This window comes from Hippopotamus amphibius, chromosome 6, assembly GCF_030028045.1.
Source record: "Hippopotamus amphibius kiboko isolate mHipAmp2 chromosome 6, mHipAmp2.hap2, whole genome shotgun sequence".
Lineage (NCBI taxonomy): Eukaryota > Metazoa > Chordata > Mammalia > Artiodactyla > Hippopotamidae > Hippopotamus > Hippopotamus amphibius.
In genome coordinates this window covers 167,351,144-167,375,778 of record NC_080191.1, presented here as the reverse complement: position 1 = coordinate 167,375,778, position 24,635 = coordinate 167,351,144, and the positions used below count along the sequence as shown (strand labels likewise).

General features: G+C 40.5%; 1 protein-coding gene and 2 long non-coding RNA genes across 3 annotated transcripts in view; 2 read left to right on the top strand and 1 right to left on the bottom strand.

The window, feature by feature from the left end:
* Positions 1-2,282: 2,282 nt before the first annotated feature.
* LOC130854834 (uncharacterized) lies at positions 2,283-10,248 on the top strand. Its single transcript, XR_009054199.1, has 3 exons — positions 2,283-2,514; positions 2,932-2,990; positions 9,445-10,248. It is a non-coding gene; the product is annotated as an uncharacterized LOC130854834 (long non-coding RNA).
* On the bottom strand, positions 6,246-7,741 carry LOC130854835 (uncharacterized). The gene is made up of 3 exons (XR_009054200.1): positions 7,406-7,741; positions 7,030-7,132; positions 6,246-6,418 (listed from the first exon to the last, which is right to left on the bottom strand). It is a non-coding gene; the product is annotated as an uncharacterized LOC130854835 (long non-coding RNA).
* Positions 10,249-11,094: 846 nt separating the features above from the next.
* The window catches only part of ATP13A5 (ATPase 13A5), a 113,955-nt gene continuing 100,414 nt past the window's right edge, over positions 11,095-24,635 (top strand). Inside the window, exon 1 of the mRNA XM_057740176.1 lies at positions 11,095-11,166. Within this exon, the coding sequence (XP_057596159.1) occupies positions 11,104-11,166 (63 nt within the window). The 5' untranslated portion in view covers positions 11,095-11,103. The remainder of the gene's footprint in view (positions 11,167-24,635) is intronic.

The window sequence follows — 24,635 nt, the reverse complement described above, 5'->3', positions numbered from 1 at the left end:
TATTTAACCACCTACTCTGTCCTTAGCAATCTGACAGCACCGGGGCATCTTTTGGGCCACTAGTCAGACTCTTGCAGGTGACTTACCTGACAAACAGAGTTAACACTGGACAGTCATTTCTCCCTGGCAGTTCTGGTGCTCAGCTGACAAGCCGTGCAGCTGGCAGTCTGTATAGATTTGTTCTTGTGGCCAGTCATCTGGAAAGCCCTCCAGACTTTAAAACTAAACAGACATTCTGATCCTATCCTGCTACTAAATACACAGAGTGCCGGGACAGTGTGGCAGAAGCTTTGGCAAGCCAAAAGTCCTTGATAAGAATCAATACATTTCCAGAAGCATAAAATGAACTATTGAATTCTCCTGGAACAATCTTAATACCTTAGGCAGAAAGAATGGTTAGACCAAACTCAGAGAAGTTGAATGGAAATTGTTTAATTAGGGAGAGAAGAAACTGGGGGCTTTGAAGTGAGGGAGCTGGATAAAAGCCAGGTGAGAAGAAGGAAAGATGAAATCTGCTTATACAGTAAGTAGTTCCCCAATCCCCCCAAAAAGAAATGAGCACAGCCATTGATCCATAATGGGGGTCACAAATATTTAACCCTTAGTTCTTTTCTGGAGTTGGATTCCCCAGAAGCAGACAGAGAAGTCAAGTTTATGTTCCAAGGATTCGTATGCAAATATTTATTAAAGAGGTATTCCTATGAGAAACTGGTAAGGGAGGAGAAGAAAAAACAAGGGAGAGTGTTATTTTGGGCAACGTATTAACCTCAACTCGATGCTGGCAGGGAGCCTTGGAACGTAAATGTGACTTCTCTGTCCCAACTCTTGGCAAAGGAGAAGAGCTTCAGACTTTAGTCTTAGTCATTGGCTCGGGGCTGCTTGGGCCGGGTGGGTATGGGGAGTAAACTCCAGGTACTTTCAGTTCTTTGCTAGGACAGGCAAAAGGGTTCAAGGACAATCCTCTGCAGAGAGTTGCAGGTACACTAGAAGAAAACACATAAATGCCTGTGGAGGCATCAAAGACATCCAAGGGGATCTGAACAGACTGCAGACAATGTCTACTGTAGCTCTATTTTCTGCTCTGCCACTGACCAACCTAAAGGAAAAATTCTGTAAGCACTCACCTAATCTGAAAAATGGAATAGTGTGAAGCAGATTTCCTAGGCAGGGAAAGAGCAATTTATTCATCTACACAATATTTATTGAACACCTGACATATCTGCCACTCCCTGAGCTAAGTACTTGAATTTGAAGATGAATGGTTCTTTCCCTTGAGGATAATAAGAGCCATTATTGATGTATGCATAAAATGCTACAGGAATAGTCCCCAAAGCAAAGTTGGTGGACCCAAGGGCAGTGAGGGCCGCCAAGCCTGGGACACATAAAGTGTTAGTAAAATAGAATTGATCCATAATAGAGTAAATAAATTAATACTTATTTAATGACCGAAGAGACATTAAAAAAAAAATCTCAAACTGGAGCACTTAAATAAAAAATAATAACTGTTTCAATGGCCCACATCAAATCACAGTATCTGTACCACATAAAGTAAATTTTATGATGAAGACCAAGTGGAGCCTAGGATTTGATCCAAGTTCTCTTTCTTGACTCCCATGAGGGCCATGGAAAAACTAGGTCAGCTACCTAACTTGTGTCTCTGCCCCTGTGGAGGGCAGATGGAGGGGCAGTCACGCCTAGAATAGGAGCAGAAATGAGCACTCCAGAGAAAAGACTTCAGCAGAAGAGGGGAGCCTGTTCCTAACTGGCCAGGTCACAGCACAAAGAGGGTGAGGTGGAATATTTCCTTTCCCTTTGATTCACATACTCTCATCAGAAGTCCCTGGGCCCAAGTTCAAAAATTCCAATAATCACTTTCAAAAGTCATAACTTCTGCCAATAGATTCTTTTTTTTTTTTAAATTTTGTTGGAGTATAGTTGATTTACAATACAATTTAGTTGAGGTTTCTCTTTATTCATTTTTAAAAATTTTTATTTATTTATTTATTTTTATTTATTTATTTTATTTATTTATTATTTTGGGGGGGGTACACCAAGTTCAATCATCTGTTTTTATACACATATCCCCATATTCCCTCCCTCTGTCTGCCAATAGATTCTGAACCACCCAGTTTCTATAGGAGGAAGATACGTCAAAGGCTCCAGCTAAGCAATGAGTGGTTTGCATATCAGTGATAAGTTAAACTTGAGCCTGTCTATGAGAGAGGAGCTTGTCGATGCCCTTCTGGGATATGGTTGCTAAGAGCAGCTGGAGGCAAGTAGAGAGTACAGGAGAACTCGATTCCAGAGCGTGGGTCCGGCAGATTGAGCTCAAGGGCAGGGTTCCAGCCTCCTTCATCACTAGATTCTCATGTCGGGGCCTAGAACAGTGTTTGCACACGGCAGCTTCTCATGCACGTGGGCAGAATCGGATGGAGAAGAGCTGAAGAGGTTGACCAGCTAAGCTAACAACTCCAGGGGATGCTTTTGCCAACCATGTAAAATCTAACTTAGTTAGTAAGTTCAGATTTCCATCTTCCTTTTTTTTTAAAAATAAATTTATTAATTTAATTTTTATAATTGGTTGTGTTGGGCTTTCTCTAGTTGTGGCGAGCAGGGGCTACCCTTCATTGCGGTGTGCAGGCTTCTCACTGTGGTAGCTTTTCTTGCTGCAGAGCACAGGTGCTAGGCGTGTGGGCTTCAGTAGTTGTGGCATGTGGGCTCAATAGTTGTGGCTCGTGGGCTCTACAGCACAGGCTCAGTGGTTGTGGCCCATGGACTTAGTTGCTCTGCAGCATGTGGGATCTTCCTGGTCCAGGGATTGAAACCGTGTCCCCTGCACTGGCAGGTGGATTCGTAAACACTGTGCTACCAGGGAAGCCCCAGATTTCCATCTTCTGGCTTTAATTTAGTTATCTAGTTTTTTCTTCCTAGGTATTTCTTCAAAAAAAGTAGAACAGAATGCACATTGCAAGTTGAAAAACCTGTGTTTGGTAAGTGCAAATTTTAGTTCATACTTGAAATATTTTACTGAATTTGAATAATATCTTTAAAATTCAAATTTATTTTTCTTTTCAAATTTTCAATTGTTTGTTTTAAAACTAAAGAGTGGGTCAAGAAAATAAAATTTTACATTGCATAGAACAATTTCATAGTTGCCCAGATTTTACCTTTTGCAGGAGTTTTGATTTTTTAAAAATTCATATATTAGTTACCACAATATTACTATTAATTACAAAGCATGAATTTTTTTTGTAAAAATACATTAATAAAATTTAAAAATATTAATCCATTACTTCTTTTTTTAATTAATTAATTTATTTTATTGGCTGTGTTGGGTCTTTTTTGCTGTGCACGGGTTTTTTTTTTAGTTGCGGTGAGTGGGGGCTACTCTTCATTGTGTTGTGTGGGCTTCTCATTGCCATGGCTTCTCTTGTTGCAGAGCACAGGCTCTAGGTGCATGGGCTTCAGTAGCTGCAGCACATGGGCTCAATAGTTGTGGCTCACGGGCTCTAGAGCACAGGCTCAATAGTTGTGGCACACGGGCTTAGTTGCTCCGCGGCACATGGGATCTTCCTGGAGCAGGGATCGAACCTGTGTCCCCTGCATTGGCAGGCGGATTCTCAACCGCTGCGCCACCAGGGAAGCCCAATCCATTACTTCTTTCCTTGTGCACAGTAATATTTATTTTATTTTTTATTGTTAAAATCTCTTTACTGGTGTAATTATATGTACAAAATCCAATCACAGGCCATTTTGGCATCGATGTTGATTTTCTATTTGTTCTCATTTCATTTCACAAATTGAAAATCATGCGTCATATAGAGGAGGCAGCATAAAGAATGATCTGCTCGACAGAGAAAGATAAACACCATATGATGTCACATGTCACTTATATGTGGAATCTAAAGAATACAATAAACTAGTGAATAAGACAGAAAAGAAACAGACACAGATGTGGAGAACAAACTAGTGGTTACCAGTGAGGAGAGGGGTGGGGAAGTGGGCGGTACAAACTATTAAGTGTAAAAGAAGCTACAAGGATACATTGTACCACATGGGGAATAGAGTCAATATTTTATTATAATAAATATAAATGGAGTAAAACCTTTAAAAACTGTGAATCACCATATTGTACTCCTACAACTTACATAATATTGTACAGCAACCATACTTGACTTGAAAAAAAAAAACAACAACTAACTGCTCTAGGTGCCAAATATACCAGGCCCCCAGCACTGCCTCTCTGCCTCCAGTCCTGTGGCTGCACCCCTCGCATATGCAGGTCTGGGCACACTGCCTTCCTTCCTGGCCCCCAGCTTCAGCATTTGGACACTCGATATTCCCTTTACCCAGAACCTTCTCTCCTTAACTCTAATGTTACCTTGTCAGCAGTACCTTTGCTGCCCAATTTATTTAAAATGCAACTCCACCTCTCCTTCTGTCCTCCACTCCCTCACTCCAGACGCCCCACTGACACTGCCTAGTCCCATTTCTAACCTCGTTTCTGTCCACAGCAACGTCACTATGTTCCCAACTGTGAATTTTACTCGTTTCCTTGTGTGGTCAGTCTTTCCCCGCTGAAATGTCAGCTTCGTGGGCAGTGATGTTTGTCTGCTTTGATCACTGCTATACTTCCAACACCTTGAACAGGGCCTTCTAGAAAGGAAGCTCCCAATAAGTATTTGTTTAACAAATTCATGAACTATAAAATGAAGGGATTGGGCCAGATAAGGGGTAAGCAAAGTCTGATGTAAGTAAAATTTTATTCACATAGGCATAGATGTATTATTCTTGGGCGGAGAAAATGTACAAAGTTCCCCAGATTCTCAAAGTTCTCCGTAACCCCACCAAAGTGAATAGGACCCTGGACGAGGCATTTTGTCAGTCCTTTGAGCTCACAGATTCTGAGATTTTCTCTCTCTTGCGGACAATTCTCCACCTGTGCTCTCTGGTTCATTCCACTTTTTTCCCCTGATGGCAAAGTCGCGTTTTTGACTTTTTCCTTGCTAGACTGTGAACTCACAAAGGACATGATCAGAGTGTGGTTCATTTCCACACCCCCTTCAGTCCTAACCCTGGTCAGAGCGCTTAGGAGCTGTTGCTAAATCAATTAACGAGACAAGAAGGAGTTGAGGGATAAAAAGGGAAGGTTCCTGTTCACAGTTTGGGCTCTGTTTTTTGTCCCCAGATAAGATACAATTTTGTTTCTATTCATCTAAGTTTTGACACATTCACCAAATTCTCAATTTGCTGATTTTCTAAATAGAAATTTAAGACAGAGAGTGAGAAAGACAAACCATGCCTTCACCATATTTCTGTTTCCTAAAGGGAGCTCCCTCTGGTCTGGTCTGGTCGTGGAGAACGTGTGGGTTATTTTGGTTGAGTGGAGGTAGGGCATAGAAGGGGCAAATGTTGGGCAGCTCTGCCCGTAAACAGACGGAGTGTCGTTAAAGAGTGGACATTTGCCAACATTCTGGAATCCGTATTTCAGATGGAGGATTAGCCACTTACTGAAATTCAAGTATCTTCCTCACTTTGTGGTCAGAGTTGCAAAGAGCCCACAAAGCCCCTCAATCATATATCATAGTAGTAAGATTAGAACTAGTAGTGAAGCACCTAGACTGTCTTTAATTGTGTAATAGGGATGAAATGGGATTTTATCTGTATCAGGTGAGATTCCTGCAGGGTTGCTGGAGTCAATTTCGTGGAGGAGTTAATAGGGTGTGGAGTGGCCTATGGTGTGTTAATCCTCCTTAGTCTGCAATAACCCAGGCCACCCCCTCTTCTTCCTCGTATCGCAGTCACCTCCGCGTGGTTTTGCCTCTTTCATCAGACTCTGAGTCTTCTGAGGAAAAGGATCCGACCCAATCCACCCCTTTGCCCCTCACTGGGATCATCACAGGGTCTCCGTGGGAGAGACTGCTGGATGACCGCCAAGTTCATTTCCTCTTCTTCCTGGCACACAGGTGGACCACATTTCCTAATCAACTTGGCAGTGAGGTGTGGTCATCTGACAAGTGCTAGCCAGTCTTTTGGCAGAAGTACAGAGTACTTCTTCAAGGAGTAGTCCATAGAAAGCTTCATTAACTCTCCCCCATGCATTCCCCCTCTTATGCAATCAAAGCAGCCTCGGACGCCTCTTGTTGAAGGTAGTGGAGACACAAGGTGGAAGGACCCAGGCTTCTGAATCACTGCGTGGAGAAGAGCACCCCCCCCATTGTTCCACCAATGCCCCACCCCGCCATCACCACAAACTTAGACCCACACTTCTGCTGTGTTAAACCACTGCAAATTGTTATAGTTCACTGTGGTTGTAGCAGTCAGCTTACCTTCACTAAACAGTCTTGTTCATGTAGGTATTCAACAAGGTTTGTGAGATGGGATGCTCCAGTAAGGCTCCAGCGGTCAGTAGAGAAATCTAGATGAGACATCCACATCCGGACTTGTTTTCCTCTAGGTCATGGGGAAGTGGGGAGAGGGCATCTTGTCCCTGCCCCATAGGAGTGTGACGCGTGGTTCTAATACACTCCGCTATGCCTGTTGCTTCTTCATCTCTAAGCCTCATGGACTAAAGGTGGAGACATCCCCTCTCCCCTAATCCATGTAACCCTGCATGCCCTTCACCTCTCCAGAGTCAGAGCAGAGTTCCAGAGCAAATACAGCAGGAAAGGCGGAGGTATTTCCTGGCTGAAATAAACTGGACTGGAACCAAGAGACCTGGCTCTGCGTCCTGGATCTGCCATTATTTTGCTGTGTGGCTTTGAGTAAACCTCTTTCCATCTCTGCGTTTCTTTTTTGTTTTCTGGTAATTGTGTTTTGAGTCAAGGATTGTCTGGGGAGATATTCTCTCAGTCACTTACTTCCTCTGGCTTCACTCTGGACAGAAAGACCCTTTAAAGTGCTAAGACATGGCTTCTGGAGTATTATCCCCTCTTCAGTCCCTTGTGTAAAACGAGCATTTTACTCTATTTTCCTTTTGTGTTTCCTCATCTGGCTCCTCCCTTCCTTCCTGTCTCTGGAGGCCCCTACCTGCTTGCATATGATGCTGACAGGGTCTCATTGGTGGGGTGTTTGCCTTTGGGGTTCATCACCGTGTTCTGCTTCCAGTCACAGGTAATTAGGAATCTGGTCTCTTCAGATGGAAAAGATTGGGAAAGTGTCAGTTTACGTTACAACCTCCTGAGCGCTATGGCTAAGCAGCCTCTAGGAAGCCCCTCCCACCAAGGCTGGGTCTGCTTCCCTGCCATTCCCAGCCCAACCCTCCTGCCCGCCACCCCCCACTGCATAAACACAGTAGGTGGCTCTTCCTCTCATGGGCCTTCAAGGGGCCGGCCAAGCCACTGAGGGGTGACTGGCTGGCTCCTGCTTGTGGGCACCTGTCCATAGATCCTTTGAGCTTTACTACCTGCGGCAGGTCCTCCGGGAGGCAGGGTGTAAAGCAGACGAGATTATTTTCTACACAGGGCATGTCCTCTGGTGGCTGCAGCAAGGGCTCAGGACTTCCCGAACTTCAAGGTCAACCGGTTGCACTCGGTGCACAAGCTCTTCCTGGCGGGTACACCTGTGTTTACACTTCATGCTCATTGCCCAACACTCCCCCTCATTTCCTCTGTTCTGAGATCTTACTTTGATATCTCTTGATACCCCCAATAAGCTGTATTTTCTCACCTCTCTTGAACCTTTTCACACATTCTGTTCTCCTCTCTGGTCTAGAATGTGCTCACCATCCGCCACTATCCCCTATCCCTTCCATCTGGTTAACGTGCGCTCATCTTTGAGATGTCACCATAGGTGTCATTTCCTTCAGGAAGCTGTTATTATCCCATTACGTCTGAGTTTGATGTCCTTCCTATTTAAGAGGCTGTTTACTGGCCTGTGTCTCCCAAGCAACTACAAACTCCCTCGGGTGGTGGCTCTCTCCTTTACACCACTGACTCCCAAGGGCTCTGCACAATGTCTGGAATATCTGTTGTTCAACGCATAATTGTTGAGTAAACGCTGAATGGAGTTGCTATGAGTGTTATATTTTGTATCTTTGGGCTGTAACAGAAACCACAGACAACAATGGCTTTATTAATAACATTTAATTATATGTTTCACAAGGTGTCTAGAGCTAGGGGGTCTCAGGTTAGTTGCTGTGGCTCAGGGGTTCACAAGGATCTAAGCCCTTGACCCTCCACTCCACCATCATTAGCATGGTGACTTTTATCTTCCTCATCATCTGAAGATGCTCTAAGCATTGCATCCTCACATATCATTTTTAAAGGAAGGAAGAAAGTAAAGGAAGAAAAAATTCTCTCTCTTTTGTCAATAGGGCATTTTTTCCCAGAAGACTCCCGTCCCCAGCTCTTTCCCTTGTATTTTACTGTTAAGAACTGGGTCACGTGTCCACTCTAAGACACGTCAGGACTCATCTTTGGTGCTTGTATCTGAAGTCATGCTTCCCAGAGAAAGTATGACTTCTTCTAGCAAAAAATATGAGTGAATAGCTGATCAATAAGAAGTGAACGATGACTGCCCCTCAAGTCTTTCTTTAGGTTTTACTAAAATTGAGGACTCTTCTCCAAACCTGAACTCTACTTGAGGTTGGTGCTACGTCATGTGCGACCCTTGTGATGGCATGTTCTTCTATCGTGTGGACACCTCAGTAGCCCCTCTGGCATGAAAAGCTGTAATTGTCTGTTTATTCTTATCAGCCACTTTCTCCTGAGCCAGAGAGCATTTTGACCTCTCCTGAATTTCAAGGTGGGCACTGGATCCCCCCAAGGCAACCAGCAACTATTTCGGGCAGTGGAAAGTGCCAAACATCTCCCTCGAGTAGTAGTCATTCCTAGTAAATTTTCTTCCGTGGCCAAAGCTGCAAGAGTTTTGTTCAGTTATTGCACCCTGATGTTATTGCATCAGGACTAGATGTAATCAAAAGGCAATACGATGATAAAAGTTTGTATCATGAACAAATTAACCAATAGAAGTAGGAAATAGATGGGCCCCTGGGCCAGAGAACTGGTGTTTGGCAAATGGATCAAAACTGAAGTTTTATCCTCAGCCAGACAAGAACTAAGCCCGCTATCCCTTCTCCGTTGATATGGAAGGAATGAACTAGCAGCGAGGGAAATTGTTGCAATAGAAATAGATGTGATTGTTCTTTTTCCTTTTGAACAAGGAAAACAAAGAGAACGTTGAACAGGCTAGAGGAGAAAGATAACCTGGCCTGAAAGAGTTAATCATTCCTTGTTTTACTTTAGCTGTCACTGATCTGTAGTAACTAGATTTTTACTCCACAAAACTCCCTGATACTATACAAAGTACACGTGACACCTATCACCCCTAACTCTATGTGAATTACATCCTGCCTCTCACTCCCTAACCTTATTGCAACTTGGAAGCTGCATTCCATACGACCACTGTAAGAAATCACTCCCTGTAGTGTTCTTTGCATTTCAGAAAGAAGGTCTCCAGCCGATAAACCAGAGACAAATGGACAATTAACAGACTGTCGAACTGCAATTACCGGGTGGCCTAACACCAGCTATGACTGTTTTGAAATAATGTGAAGCAAAAAGAATGCAAGACCTCACCACATTGATCCTTATCACATACCCCCAACTGCGAGCCCCACCTATGAAATCTTCCCCGACCCCCAAGAAGGCGGGGGGTGGGGGTGGGGTGGGACACAGTTCTTGAGGCGCTAGCCTGCTGTGTCTTCCCTTCTGCCTGGCAGAAAAATAAAGGCAACTCTCTCTTCCTCCAAAATCTGTCTTTGTATTTCTATTTGGCCTCAGCGCAGAGTAGCCGTTGTTACGGTAACATCCTGAGCGGATCAAAGTGCACCCATTTTTTTTGGATTAAAATATGAAGTTCAGTGGGAATTATGCAGTTGTTGAAATCTAGATGACACGCCCACTATTTAGCCTTCCCAGCTCCTCCTCCCTCCATCTGCTTTACTTGTCTGAAAACTTTTTAAACTAAAAAGAGAAAGTGAAAGAAATCAAATCATTATTATACTTTACTTTTAAAAAGTCCATTTCTTACTGATGAACTCAGTGACAAGAACAAGGACACAGGTGCAGAGAATGGACTGGAGAACTCGAGGTTTGGGAGGGGGCGGGGGGTGAAGGGGAAGCTGAGACGAAGCGAGAGAGTAGCACAGACATATATATACTACCAACTGTAAAATAGATAGTCAGTGGGAAGTTGTTGTATAACAAAGGGAGTTCAGCTTGAGGATGGAAGATGCCTTAGAGGACTGGGACGGGGAGGGTGGGGGGGAGTCAAGGAAGGGAGGGAATACGGGGATATGTGTATAAAAACAGATGATTGAACTTGGTGTACCCCCCCAAAAATAATAAATAAATTTAAAAAAAATCACTGCAACAAATAAAAAAAATAAAATAAATAAAAAGTCCATTTCTTTTTGATTAGTGTGATGATGGTGGTCTCTTATTGAGTGTGACACGTGCTATAGTTGGGCTTTTACAAACATCATCTTAGATCCTCACATCAGCTCTGTCCTTCTTGTTGACGTGTTATAGATTAGAAAACTAAATTTCAGATTTTAAGTGATTTTGTCCAGAGTCATCAGTAGAACAGGGATTAAAATTCAGATTTTCCCGATTCCAAAATCATCCCTACATTTCCTGTCATGAACCAAAACCTCTTCCTTCAATTTTCATTGTCACTCCCGATAGGCTCATTACTTTTCCAAAGGCCATAAGGTGTTCCGTCATCTTTCACTGGTTAATCCTTCAGTCTCAGGTTTCTGGCAAAGTAGCTATTCCTATTCATTGGCTGAGATATTTATGGACAGACATGAAATTATTTATCTTCCTAGTTCAATAACTTAAGTCTGGCGGCAATTGCATCTAGCTCAGCAAATAACTACTAAGAATAAAAAAAAAAAAAAAGGATAGATTAACAGACCAATCCTGTAGCAGAGGAAAGTATTTCCTTGCTTTCCTTTGTTAGCCTAATAGGTAAGGCGTGTGTTAAGAGATTTTAAATGCACCTGAGAACAGCACTGACAAGTAGTGATTGTTTTGAGTTCACAGAATCCCGGGTGGTTCTGACATTTCCCCAAGGAATTAGCCGGGCAGTCCAGTTCAGATGGAGGAGAAAATCAGGAAGGACCATCGGGCTTTGCTCAACCCAGGAGAGGAGAATGAACTGGTAAGTCTTCCCTTCTTTTTATTATAGTTTCTCAAAGGGCCTGAGCCTCTGAGCTACTTGGAGTGATGCTGGCTTTAGGAACTGGAGAGGTTTAAGTCTGCTAAGGCTCCTGGACATCCACCAGGCGCACTTTCATGGTGGGGGAGCCTGCAGGGGGGAGAAAGTGGTGTCTTCTGTATAATGGCCTTCTTGCCATCCTCGTGTGCCTCGATTGCACCCGTGAACCTCCCTCCCCAGTCATTTTGCAGCATAATCAGGATACACTCCTACAGAGTACTCTTTGAGGTCTTCCCCGTTATCATCAGGCACCCCATATAATTAGACAAATTCAGGCAAAAACTGAAACTTTAAAAAAAAATCAAATTTATTTTTAGTACATCTGCATAACTCAGTCTCAGAGTGCTTTGGGCTGAAATCATGGCTTACAAGAGCCAGGGGAGATTTTAAGCACCAAGTACTGAAAAAGGAATAGAGCGAGACTTGGGATTTAGTGCGTATTAAAAAAATGTTCTCACGTCTCTTTTTCCCCACTGCCTCTTCCACCAAACACATATAAATCTTGAAAAGTCATCATGAAAATCTTGAAAAATAATCATGAAAATCTTGAAAACTCCTACAGTATCTCTTTGGTGTTGTGGAGTTTACATTTATTATTTTATTTGATCCTCAGAACTCACAGACAAATTCGTAGACAAGAAATCTGAGATTTGGAAGGTTAAGTAACTTGCCCAAGGTCCTCAGCCTCCAAGGGCCAGGCCAGGAAGCCAGTCCACACCTTCCCCCTGCCATACCCTGTCCTGTTCACACTCTTAATTCGGCAACAAAAAGGGAGACGAAGAAAAAGAGGGGACAGGATAGAGCCGGCACACTGGAGGGCAGGAAAGAACCCAGAGGATGTGGTTCATATATCAGAGGGTATCAGTTTACTGACCGGTTTTTCCGGTTCCCTATGAGATCCACGCGAAATCCATACCCACTCTCTCCCCACCTACCTGCATTTGTGAACCTATGGAAAATAAGTGACTTCAGGTACACCTGCACTGTCCAATAAGGCAGCCATTGACCACATGTGGTTTTAGAGAAGTAGCTGGTTCCAATTAAAATGTGCTCTAGTGTAAAATACACACAGGTTTTGAGGACTTAGTAAAAAATATAAAATATCTCATTAATAATTTTTAATTGCTTACACATTGAAATAACAATGTTTTGCATAGGTTGGGTTAAATAAAACACATTATGAAAATTAATTTCACCTGCTTATTTTTTTTTACTTCTTTAAAGTGGCTGTGGGGAAACTGAAATTACAAAAGTGTCTCACATTAGTGGCTTGCATTACTGTACTTCACTGATCATGACCGTGGTACAGTGTTCTAAAATCCTTGGACTGAAGGGATGCAAAGAATTAAAACCTACTCACCTGTATTCACTACCGAACAATTCTGTGCCAAATCTAATGTTTTATTCAACATGTCGATAAGCGTTCCTGAAAATCTCTGGTGGCTCTAATTTTTCTCTAAACAGGTGCTGTGTTTGTGAAGTTTAGAGCCTAGTGTTTTACTTCTCTTAACCACAGGCAGGGCACATGTATCAAGGGATTAAATAACAGATCAGGAGCGCTCTTCTTCTTTTTTGTTGGTGATCAAACAATTCTAGAGAAATCCACAGATAAACTCTGTTAGGACTCCCAGCTAAGCTTACCTCACTGTCAGGGCATCCTGGGGAGGGGGAGGGGCTGTCCACTTCTTCTTCATAAGCCTTACTCAAGAGCTTAGGCAGAGAGCACAGGTGCAAAACCTACTTCTGTGGATCAGGAAACTCGCTGAGGCAGGTAGGCGACAAGGGGAAGCTGAGAGGAAGCTGTCCCCTGCCTCCGGCAACTGCTGGCCTATAAGTCGCAGGCCCAGTGCAATCAGATCTTTCAAGTTTGGAAGGGAAGCCAGAAATCTGTATGTTTATGTAAAATAGCCCTATTATAAACTTTGGACAGCTGAGAGGAAGCTGTCCCCTGCCTCCGGCAACTGCTGGCCTATAAGTCGCAGGCCCAGTGCAATCAGATCTTTCAAGTTTGGAAGGGAAGCCAGAAATCTGTATGTTTATGTAAAATAGCCCTATTATAAACTTTGGAATTTTCTTTTTTTTTTTTTTAAATAATCAGTGGGCCAAACTCAACCAGGGCCTAGTCTAGTCCCAGCCTTTGGAAGCTGTCAATCTGTGACTTTACAACCTCTCACCACTTGCTCTTCCTTTCCTGAAGGTTCCCCATGGTGCAATATGACTTCCATTCTTTTTGTTGCAATGGTGAATGGGATTGTTTCCTTAATTTCTCTTTCTGATCTTTCATTGTTAGTGTACAGAAAGGCAAGAGATTTCTGTGTGTTAATTTTGTATCCTGCAACTTTACCAATTTCATTGATTAGCTCAAGTCATTTTCTGGTGGCATCTTTAGGATTTTCTATGTGTAGTATCATGTTATCTTCGAACAGTGACAGTTTTACTTCTTTTCCAATTTGGATTCCTTTTATTTCTTTTTCTTCTCTGATTGCTGTGGCAACTTCCAAAACTATGTTGAATAGTAATGGTGAGAGTGGACATCCTTGTCTTGTTCCTGATCTTAGAGGGAAGGCTTTCAGTTTTTAACCATTGAGAATGATGTTTGCTGTGGGTTTGTCATATATGGCCTTTATTATGTGGAGGTAGGTTCCCTCTATGCCCACCTTCTGGAGAGTTTTTATCATAAATGGGTGTTGAATTTTGTCAAAAGCTTTTTCTGCATCTATTGAGATGATCATGTAGTTTTTATCCTTCAATTTGTTAATATGGTGTATCACATTGATTGATTTATGTATTTTGAAGAATCCTGCATTCCAGGGATAAACCCCACTTGATCATGGTGTATGATCCTTTTAATGTGTTGCTGGATTCTGTTGGCTAGTATTTTGTTGAGGATTTTTGCATCTAAATTCATCAGTGATATTGGTCTGTAATTTTCTTTTCTTGCAGTATCTTTGTCTGGTTTTGGTATCAGGTTGATGGTGGCCTCATGGAATGAGTTTGGGAGTGTTCCTCCTCTGCAATTTCTTGGAAGAGCTTGTGAAGGATGAGCATTAGCTCGTCTCTAAATGTTTGATTAAATTCACCTGTGAATCCAATCTGGTCCTGGACTTTCGTTTGTTGGAAGATTTTTAATCACAGTTTCAATTACTTGTGGTTGGTCTGCTCATATTTTCTATTTCTTCCTGATTTAGTCTTGGAAGCTTATACCTTTCTAAGAATCTGTCCATTTCATCCTGATTGTCCATTTTATTGACATATAGTTGCTTGTAGTAGTCTCTTATGGTGCTTTTTATTTCTTCAGTGTCCATTGTAATGTCTCCTGTTTCATTTCTAATTTTATTGATTTGAGTCCTCTCCCTCTTTTTCTTGATGAGTCTTGCTAGAAGTTTATCAATTTTATTTATCTTCTCAAAGAACAAGCTTTTAGTTTTATTGATTTTTGCTATTGTTTTCTTTGTCTCTATTTCATTTATTTCTGATCTGATTTTATGATTTCTCCCCATCTACTAACTTTGGGTTTTGTTTGCTCTTCTTTCTCTAGTTTCTTTAGGTGTAAGGTTAGATTGTTTATTTGGGATTTTTCTTGTTCCTTAAGGTAGGATTGTATCTCTAGAAACTTCCCTCTTAGAACTGCTTTTGCTGCATCCCATAGGTTTTGGATCATTATGTTTTCATTGTCATTTGTCTCTAGGTATTTTTTGATTTCCTCTTTGATTTCTTCAGTGCTCTCTTGGTTATTTAGTAGCATATTGTTTAGCCTCCATGTGTTTGTGTTTTTTACAGTTTTTTTTTTTTTTCTGTAATTGATTTCTAATCTCATAGCATTGTGGTCAGAAAAGATGCTTGATATGATTTCAATTTTACAAGGCTTGATTTGTGACCCAAGATGTGATCTATCCTGGAGAATGTTCCATGTGCACTTGAGAAGAATGTGTAATCTGCTGTTTTTGGATGTAATGTCCTATAGATATCTATTAAATTTAGGTGGTTTATTGGGTCACTTAAAGCTTGTGTTTCCTTTTTAATTTTCCATGTGGATAATCTGTCCATTGGTGTAAGTGGGGTGTTAAAGTCCCACACTATTATTATGTTACTGTCAATTTCCTCTTTCATAGTTGTTAGCATTTGCCTTATGTATTGAGGTGCTCCTATTTTGGGTGCATATATATTTATAATTGTTATCTCCTTTTCTTGGATTGATCCCTTGATCTTTATGTAGTGTCCTTTCTTGTCTCTTGTAACATTTTCATTTTAAAGTCTATTTTATCTGATATGAGTATTGCTACTACAGCTTTCTTTTGATTTCCATTTGCATGAAGTACCTTTTTCCATCCCCTCACTTTCAGTCTGTATGTGTCCCTAGGTCTGAAGTGGGTCTCTTGGAGACAGCATATATGTGGGTCTTGTTTTTGTATCCATTCAGCCAGTCTGTGTCTTTTGGTTGGTGCATTTAGTCCATTTACATTCAAGGTGATTATTGATATGTATGTTCCTATTACCATTTTCTTAATTGTTTTGTTTTTGCTTTTGCAGGACTTTTCCTTCTCTTATGTTTCCCACTTAGAGAAGTCCCTTTAGCATTTGTTGTAGGGCCAGTTTGATGGTGCTGATACTCTTAGCTTTTGCTTGTCTGTAAAGCTTTTGATTTCTAAGTTAAATCTGAATGAGATCCTTGCCAGGTAGAGTACTGTTGTTTGTAGGTTCTTCCCTTTCATCACTTTAAATATATCATGCCACTGCCTTCTGGCTTGCAGAGTTTCTTTTGAGAAATCAGCTGTTACCCTTATGGGAGTTCCCTTGTGTGTTATTTGTCATTTTTCCCTTGTTGTTTTAATATTTTTTCTCTGTCTTTAATTTTTCTCAATTTGACTACTGTGTGTCTTGGTGTGTTTCCCCATGGGTTTATCCTGCCTGGCTCTCTGTGCTTCCTGGACTTGGGTGGCTATTTCCTTTCCCATGTTAGGGAAGTTTTCAACTATAATCTCTTCCAATATTTTCTCAGGTAATTTCTCTCTCTCTCTTCTCCTTCTGGGACTCGTATAATGTGAATGTTGGGTATGTTTAACGTTGTCCCAGAGGTCTCTCAGGCTGTCTTCAGTTCTTTTCATTCTTTTTTCTCTATTTTTTTCCATCTCAGTGATTATCACCATTCTGTCTTCCAGGTCACTTATTTGCCCTTCTGCCTCAGTCTGCTATTGATTCCTTCTAATGTATTTTTCATTTCACTTATTGTGTTGCATACCTCTGTTTGCTTTTTAATTCTTCTAGGTCTTTGGTAAACTTTTCTTGCATCTTTTTGATGTTTGCATCCAGTCTTTTTTCAAAGTCCTGGATCATCTTCACCATCATTATTCTGAATTCTTTTTCTGGAAGGGTGCCTATCTGCACTTCATTTAGTGGTTTTTCTGCGATTTTATCTTGTCCCTTCATCTAGTACAAAGTCTTCTGCCTTTTCATTTTCTCTATCTTTCTGTGGCTGTGGGTTTCAGTTCCGCAGAATGAAATACTGCTGATACTGCTTGATATTGCTGTCTGCCCTCTTGTGGAGGAAGCTATCTAAGAGGCTTGTGTGTGCTTCCTGATGGGAGGGACTGATGGTGGGTAGGGCTGGGTGGGTGGAGCTCAGTAAAACTGTAATTGTATTTGGTGGGCAGAGCTCAGTGACACTTTAATCTGCTTGTCTGCCAATGGGTGGGGCCATATTCCCACCCTGTTGGTTGTTTGGCCTGAGGTTACCCAGCTCTGGTGCTTACCGGCTCTTTGGTGGGGCTAATGGTGGATTCTGGGAGGGCTCACGCCAATGAGCACTTCCCAGAACCCCTACTGCCAGTGTCCCTGTCCCCTCGGTGAGCCACAGCTGCCCCCCACCTCTGCAGGAAACCCTCCAACACCAGCAGGTAGGTCTGGTTCATTCTCCTATGGGGGTCATTGCTCCTTCCCCCTGGGTCCTGGTGAGCACACTATTTCTTGTGTGCCCTCCAAGAGTGGAGTCTCTGTTTCCCCCATGCCTGTGGAGGTCTTGCGATCAAATCCTCCTGGCTTTCAAAGTCCGATTCTCTGGGGATTCCTCCTCCCATTGCTGGACCCCTACGTTGGGAAGCCTGACATAAGACTCAGAACCCTCACTTTAGTGGGTGGACTTCTGTGGTATAACTGTTCTCCAGTTTGTGAGTCGCCCACCCAGCATTTATGAGATTTGATTTTAACACAATTGCACCCCTCCTACAGTCTCATTGCAGCTTCTCCTTTGTTTCTGGATGTGGGGTGTCTTTTTTGATGAGTTCCAGTGTCTTTCTGTCAATGATTGTTCAGCAGTTAGTTGTAATTCCGGTGCTCTTGCAAGAGGGAGTGAGTGCATGTCCTCCTACTCCATCATCTTGAACTGTCTCTGTCTCCGGTATGTCATTTTGATCCAATCATGTGATCTTGAATGAAGTCCTTGATCTCCAGAAGGAGCACAGTCCAGACAACACCTTATTTTAGTCTCGTGAGATGCTGAGAAGAGAACCCAGCTAACCAGACCTAACCCATGGAGATTGTGAGACAATAAATTTGTGTTGTTTTAAGCTGCTTGTTATGCAGCAATAGAAAATGAATACGCCATCACAGCTGTACAACAAGCAAAGGTGCAGCCCTGCCAGGTAGTGAGCAGCCTATGTTAAGCAGACAATAGATGTTCATCTGTGAAGGATGGTGTACAGATATTTTTTTTTTCCAAAAGATGAATTTGAACCAAATAATTCCAGAGACACCCTTCCTGTTTCGTGATGCTCTTGTTCCACAAATAGCTTCTAATAGAACATGCTATGTTGCCCCATGCCTTTGACAAAGGGCAAATTTTGGTTCTAGAAATTGTCCCTGCTAACCAGCCCACGCATCTCATTCCCTTTTAATGTACATTCAGTGCTCTCTCATTGGCCTCATGAAACAGAAGTCCTTAGTTGCACCTTTATTCCCAGGAAGACCACGTGATAGCACTTTTGCTGCAGTAGTCTTCTCTGACTTTATGGGCATGCCTACAGCTGAGTGTGACATTATGTTCATCTCTAGATTTTGATTCACACTTCTAAAGGGAGAATGGACTTACTCCATAAAGAAAGCATAAGCAGAATATTTAATAGGTTAAACTACTTCAGTAATTATTTAGAACTTGTTCAAGGCTTGGTTTTTTGGTTTTTTTTTTGGCGCATGGGCTTAGCTGCTCCACGGCATGTGGGATCTTCCTGGAGCAAGGATTGAACCCGTGTCCTCCGCATTGGCAGGCAGATTCTCAACCACTGCACCACCTAGGAAGCCCGTTGGTTTCTTTTTTATTTTTCTGGTTTGTCAACAAGGCTACATTTTATTTTATTTTTGGGGGGTTGGCAAAGATTTTTATTATGTATTTATTTATTTAGTGCATATAGATTTAGTTAGTTTCAGGTATACAGCAAAGTGATTCAGTTATATATATATATATCTCTATTCTTTTTCAGATTCTTTTCCCTTATAGTTTATTACAAAATATTTAGTATAGTTCTCTTGTTAGTTGTCTATTTTATAAATAGTAGTGTGTGTGTGTTAATCCCAAACTCTTAATTTATCTCTCCCCTACAAGACTCAGTTTCTTTGATCTGCAAATAATAACTTACAAATATTATTAATAATAACTATTTCAATACATAATAATGTTTATTTTGTAAGTTCTTGTGAGGAGTAAATGACACCTAAGTAAATGCCCAGAACAGTTAGTTCTTAATGTCAAATGTAGATAAAAGTGAAAGTACTCATGACATTTTATCTTTACTCAAAGGGCACTCCATGACATGAAATGCAGGGAAAAATATAGGAAACTATAATTAACAATATTTGGCAACTAGTGATAACTAACACAAATTACTGCATGTGACCAAACCAGCAATAGAAGGTTGAGGAACAATAGCCACACTAACATGATTCATTATCTAGAGACAATATTATCCTAGCATTAAAGAAAAGAACTTTGAAACATGGCAGAGTTAGAGATAAGAGAGCAGTTTTCAGAATATCCTCCCATTTAACACATACAAGAACACAATTTGGCATGTCCAGATAAAGACAACAAAGGGTAGATTGTGAATAATAAATAGAAACTCAGTGCTGTGATTGTTGTTTAAAAAAAAGAAGATAAAACATGATCAATTCTAGCTTCGTAGAAGGACACAGAGATATTGTCTCCTTGGCCATGATTCAAAGGACTAAAAGTTTGAGGACTACACAGAAAAAGCTAAATTACTCTAAGGCTATTGGAGCATTCTCGCTCATGGAAAAGCCTAACATGTTAGCAAAAAACTGGCATTGCCGTCCACAGAAGAATATTGAAGTACTGAGAGTTGTTTCTGTTATGTCTTGGTTGAGTAAATACATTTATAACTTGGAGCTGTAAGAATCTGGTTTGAGTAAGTGAAGGTGTTATGAACAGTAACCCAAAATAGACACTCCAAAAAATTTGAATCACTACTGTGTCTTTGCATGGTGGTTATGCAACAAATATTTCAAATGGATAAACACATGAACGGTGAACATAAGGTTAAGATGATTTACAAAAACTGAAAAAGACCTGCTTACAAGACCAGTGGCTCATAAATGACAGCGTTCCAGATGCAACAAAAGTTCCAGAACAAAGACAGGAAGACACCTGGGGGATGGCTCCACAAGACCAAGAGGGTCCCACCAAAAGGGAATTTGGGGAAGAAACCATGTTTAGATGAAGCCAGGCCCTGTAATTCTCCTTTCCTGAAGAATATGGCCAGTCTTAGTTCTATCTCTGATGGCAGCTGTAAGAACTACCTATAAAGAGAAGAAAGGAAAAAAACCTTTAATGCCCTTTGTGTGCTAGTGCTTTATGTATGTTCTCATTCAATCCCTATTAATCCCTATGGGCTCAGTGAAGTAAATGTATAAAAGCTCACATTATGTAAGCAACAGAGAAAGGATGCTCTGTTACACTGTTCACCTCCTATACAGATGAAGAATGGTTGTATTGGTGTGTGTGTGTGTGTGTGTGTGTGCTCCCAACCCACGCTCATGTGTATAGTTACTACATCTAGTTAATCTTTGAATCAACTTGGTGTTTATCTTAAAGCCTCTCTCCTAGTTTCATATATTGCAAAGGTGAGCAGTTCACTTTTTGGCCTGCATTTGACTTCAGTTTTGACAATGTGTGCTCTCTGGGAAAAGCACAAATTCCATTTAAGCCATTGGATCAATCACTTTTAGAAACACAACTTATGGTTTTGGCAAATAACATTTAGCTCTAAACATTGCCTGTGGTCAGATCATTTCACAGTGAATCCAGTGGGACTAGCCACTTTTAATCCAATGAAATTTTGTTGTGTATTAACCAAGCTAATACTTACTCCCAACATATACTGAGTGTTCAAAATGTTTCAGGTAAAGTGTTAAATGCTGTGTATGCATTACTTCATCAGATTCTCACAATGACCATAGAAAAATAATGGTATTATTTCCATTTATGAAGGAGGAAATTGAGTCATCAGAAATAAAGTGGATTACCCAAGCTCATATATCTGATTGAGTGGTAGAGGCATGGTTTACTCTTGGTTTTCTCATGCCACATCCCCAGCTTTTAACTGTAACATCAAACTACTTCCATTGTGTTTTACAACCAGCCACATTTTTCACATGGGGAATCTAAAGTTCAGAGACTTAAATCATTTACCCATATCACATTAACTGACAAGTGATGGAGCAAGAAATAGAATTGAGAGCTTCTAGAAGGCAATCGGATTGGCTATGAAGAACTGAGGCTCTGACAGACCTGGAGAGGCTCTAAATTGCGACCTTGGGGAACAATCTCTGTCAAAAGGCCTGTGTATATTTCAGTCACTCCTGATCCAGGATGCTTCCCCTGTACTCTGGGGCTAGTATCTGGAATACAGACTTCTAGTGGGGAACTAAAACATGAGGGGACATTATCGCTTAGAGAGAATACAATTCAAGTCTATGTGAAGATGGACACAATCTCTGTGCTATTTGGCTCCACTAATAGGTGGCAGGTCTGGGGTCCTTACCCCGTGGAACACAGTCTGTTTCCATTACCAACCTGGACTCAGTGTACTGCAACTCAAAGCTGAAAGGGTCACCCCTCTCCTTCTTTGGCGGAACCTATTATCAAACCACTGCTAAGGTTGACAGAGCTCTTTGTGCTCAACACCTTACACTTTTTGTTTGATCTTCACTACTATTCCTCCAGGTGTGTGTTATTAATATCCTCTAAGTACAGAGATGGAAACTGAGACTTAGAGAGGTTAAGTCCTGAGGTCACATAGCTAATAGGTGGCAAAATTCACTTTACTGTGAGGAGCCATGTATGATGGGGTTGAGGTTCTGATCCTCTCACTTCTGTTCCCAGCATCTCTCCATCTACAAGACCTCTGGATTCTACTTATCTTCCTTTTATGGAACACACGTTGCTCCTGGTTCCCTCCTCGACCCTGCATTTCTTAGTGGATTTTACCAGAGGTGAATCAATATTTAGTAGAAATCTCAGTGAATCTTACTGCCTCAGAAGAATAATCATTTAGAACAATCAAATTATACTTGAGATTAATGGATCAAAATGGAAACGTAATAAACTCAAATCACTTAAACGTTGGCAAGCCGATTGGGAGCAGATTGAAAGAATGCCAGATAAAGAATCGCCAGTAAAAGTGATTCTTTTAGCCAAAACCTCAAGTCCCATATCTAACCACATAAACTCTGGGAAAACTAAGTGATTGAAGGGAATTTTACCAAGATTTATGAGGCCAGTTTATCAAGGAAGCAAAAACATTGCTTCTACTCATCTTTGCTCAAGGAGCTACACATTTCTGAAAGTTACTCTGACATTTACAAGCTCTTTTCTTTCTTCCTATCTATCTATTTATCTATCTATCTATCTATCTATCTATCTATCTATCTATCTATCTATCATCTATCTATCTATCATCTATCTATCTATCTATCTATCTATCTATCTATCATCTATCATCTATCTATCTATCTCTATCATCTATCTATATCTATCTATCTATCTATCATCTATGCATCTATCTATCATCTATGTATCTATCTATCATCTATCATCATCTATCATCTACTTATTTTTTAACAGGGGAAAAAAAACTGTTGATATTTTGATTGAACTGTCCCCAGCCACAAGCAATGTCTTTCACAGAAATTGATGTTGGTTACTGGGATGTGATTTTATCTCTGCTCTGATGTGTGTCAGCTCTTCCCAATTGTCCTCACCAGGAGGCAGATACTGTCTTCCCAGGTTACCAAACCTCCTATTTCCCTCCTATTTCTCTAGTGCTTTTCTTTTTTCATTCACTTCTCAAATTTTGTTGCCATTTTCTCTTTCTCAATCCAGTCCCACCAAAGTAATTAAAGTAACTTCCACCTGCTTGGAACAAACTCCACTTTTATTTTATTTTTATTGACATATATACAGTGGTGTCAATAAAATACACTGATTTTAAGTATACAGTTCAATGACTTCTATCATCAGTTAGTTAAATGGGATTTCTAATGGTTAATCCTCAAACATAACATATCTCTTCATTTATTTAGATCTTCTCTCTCAGCAGTAATATATAGTTTTCAATTTAGAGGTCTTGCACAATGTTGTTAGAAGTATTACAGGGTCGTTGATTTTTTTCCCTTGATAGTATTAAAAATATTAAACTTTATTCTCAAATTTTTTCTTACTAGTATGTACAAATACAATTGATTTTTCTATATCGATCCAGTATCCAGCAACGTTGATAAATTCACTTACTAACTCTAATAATTTGTTTGTACATTCTTTTGGATTTCTTTATATACATAATCATAATATCTACTCATAAAGAGAGTTTTATGTCTTTTTTTACCAGTATTATTGAGATATAATTGACATATAACAATCTGTAAGTTTAAAGTACACAATATGTTGATTAGATACTTAAATACTTAAACATTGTGAAATGATTACCACCATGGCATTAGCTAATACTGCCATCACCTCACATAGCTACCACTTATTTTTTGTGGTGAGAACATTTAAGACTTACTCTCTTAGCAACTTTCAATATACTTTCAATATATATATACACACAGTACATATACTGTGTATATATATTTCATATAATACAGTATTGTTACTTTTTATTTTCCAATTACTATAAACATTATTTTTTCTTGTCTTATTGCACTGGTTATGACTTTCAGTACTGTATTGGCTATTAGTGGTGATTATTGATAACCTTATTTTGCTTGTGACCTCAGGAAGGAAATATTCAATATTTTATCATTAAGCATGAAGTTAGCTGAAAGATGTTCTTATCTATTGCTAGGTTGCTGAGAGGTTTCTTTCTTTTTTAAATGTATTGGTGTTGAATTTTATGAAAGTTTCTCTGTATTTATTCAGATCACCTTATAATTTTCCTCCTGAATGTTAACATACCAAAATACATTGATTTTTCAAGTCCTTGCAATCCTAGAATAAACTCCATTTGGTAATGATGTATCACCTTGTTAATATATCACTAACTTAGATAATATACTTCAATATTTTTTCATTCATGTTTCTGACAGATCTTAGCTTGTAATTTTCCTTTCTTGTAACATACCTATCAGATTTTGGTATCTGAGTATGCCTGCCTCATAAAATGAACTGCAGGCATCCCTACCTCCTTTATTTATGAAGGAGTTTGTGAAAGATTTTTTTAAAAAATGTATTTATTTATTTTTTGGCCAAGTTGGGTCTTCATTGTTGCATGTGGGCTTTCTCTAGTTGCCGTGAGCGGGGGCTACTCTTCATTGCGGCAGGCTTCTCTTGTTGCGGAGCACAGGCTCCAGGCATGAGGGCTTCAGTAGTTGTGGCACACAGGCTCACTAGTTGTGGCTCATGGGCTCTAGAGCGCAGGCTCAGCAGTTGTGGGGCACAGGCTTAGTTGCTCCACAGCATGTGGGATCTTCCTGGATCAGGGCTCAAACCCGTTTCCCCTGCATTGGCAGGGGGATTCTTAACCACTGCATCACTGGGGAAGTCCCAGAGTTTGTGAAAGATAGATATCACTCTACCTTAAATATCTGAAAGGATTCACAAGCCATATGGGCTTGAAAATTTTTTATTTTTTGTATAAAGGCTTTTAGTTAATAATTCTTTTTCTTTAATAACCAAAAAATATTCAGATTTATTTGAGTTTATCAACTTAACCTCTCAAAGCACAAATTTGGCATTATTGATTTTCTCTCTTGTATGTCTGCTTCTTATTTTATTCACTTCTCTTTTATCTTTATTATTTCCCTCCTTGTGTTTTAAAATCTCCAATGATGAGAGTGAATTTAAGTTCCATCAATTTTGCTTTACAGGTGTTGAAACTATGTTTACAGGTGCACAAAAATTTAAG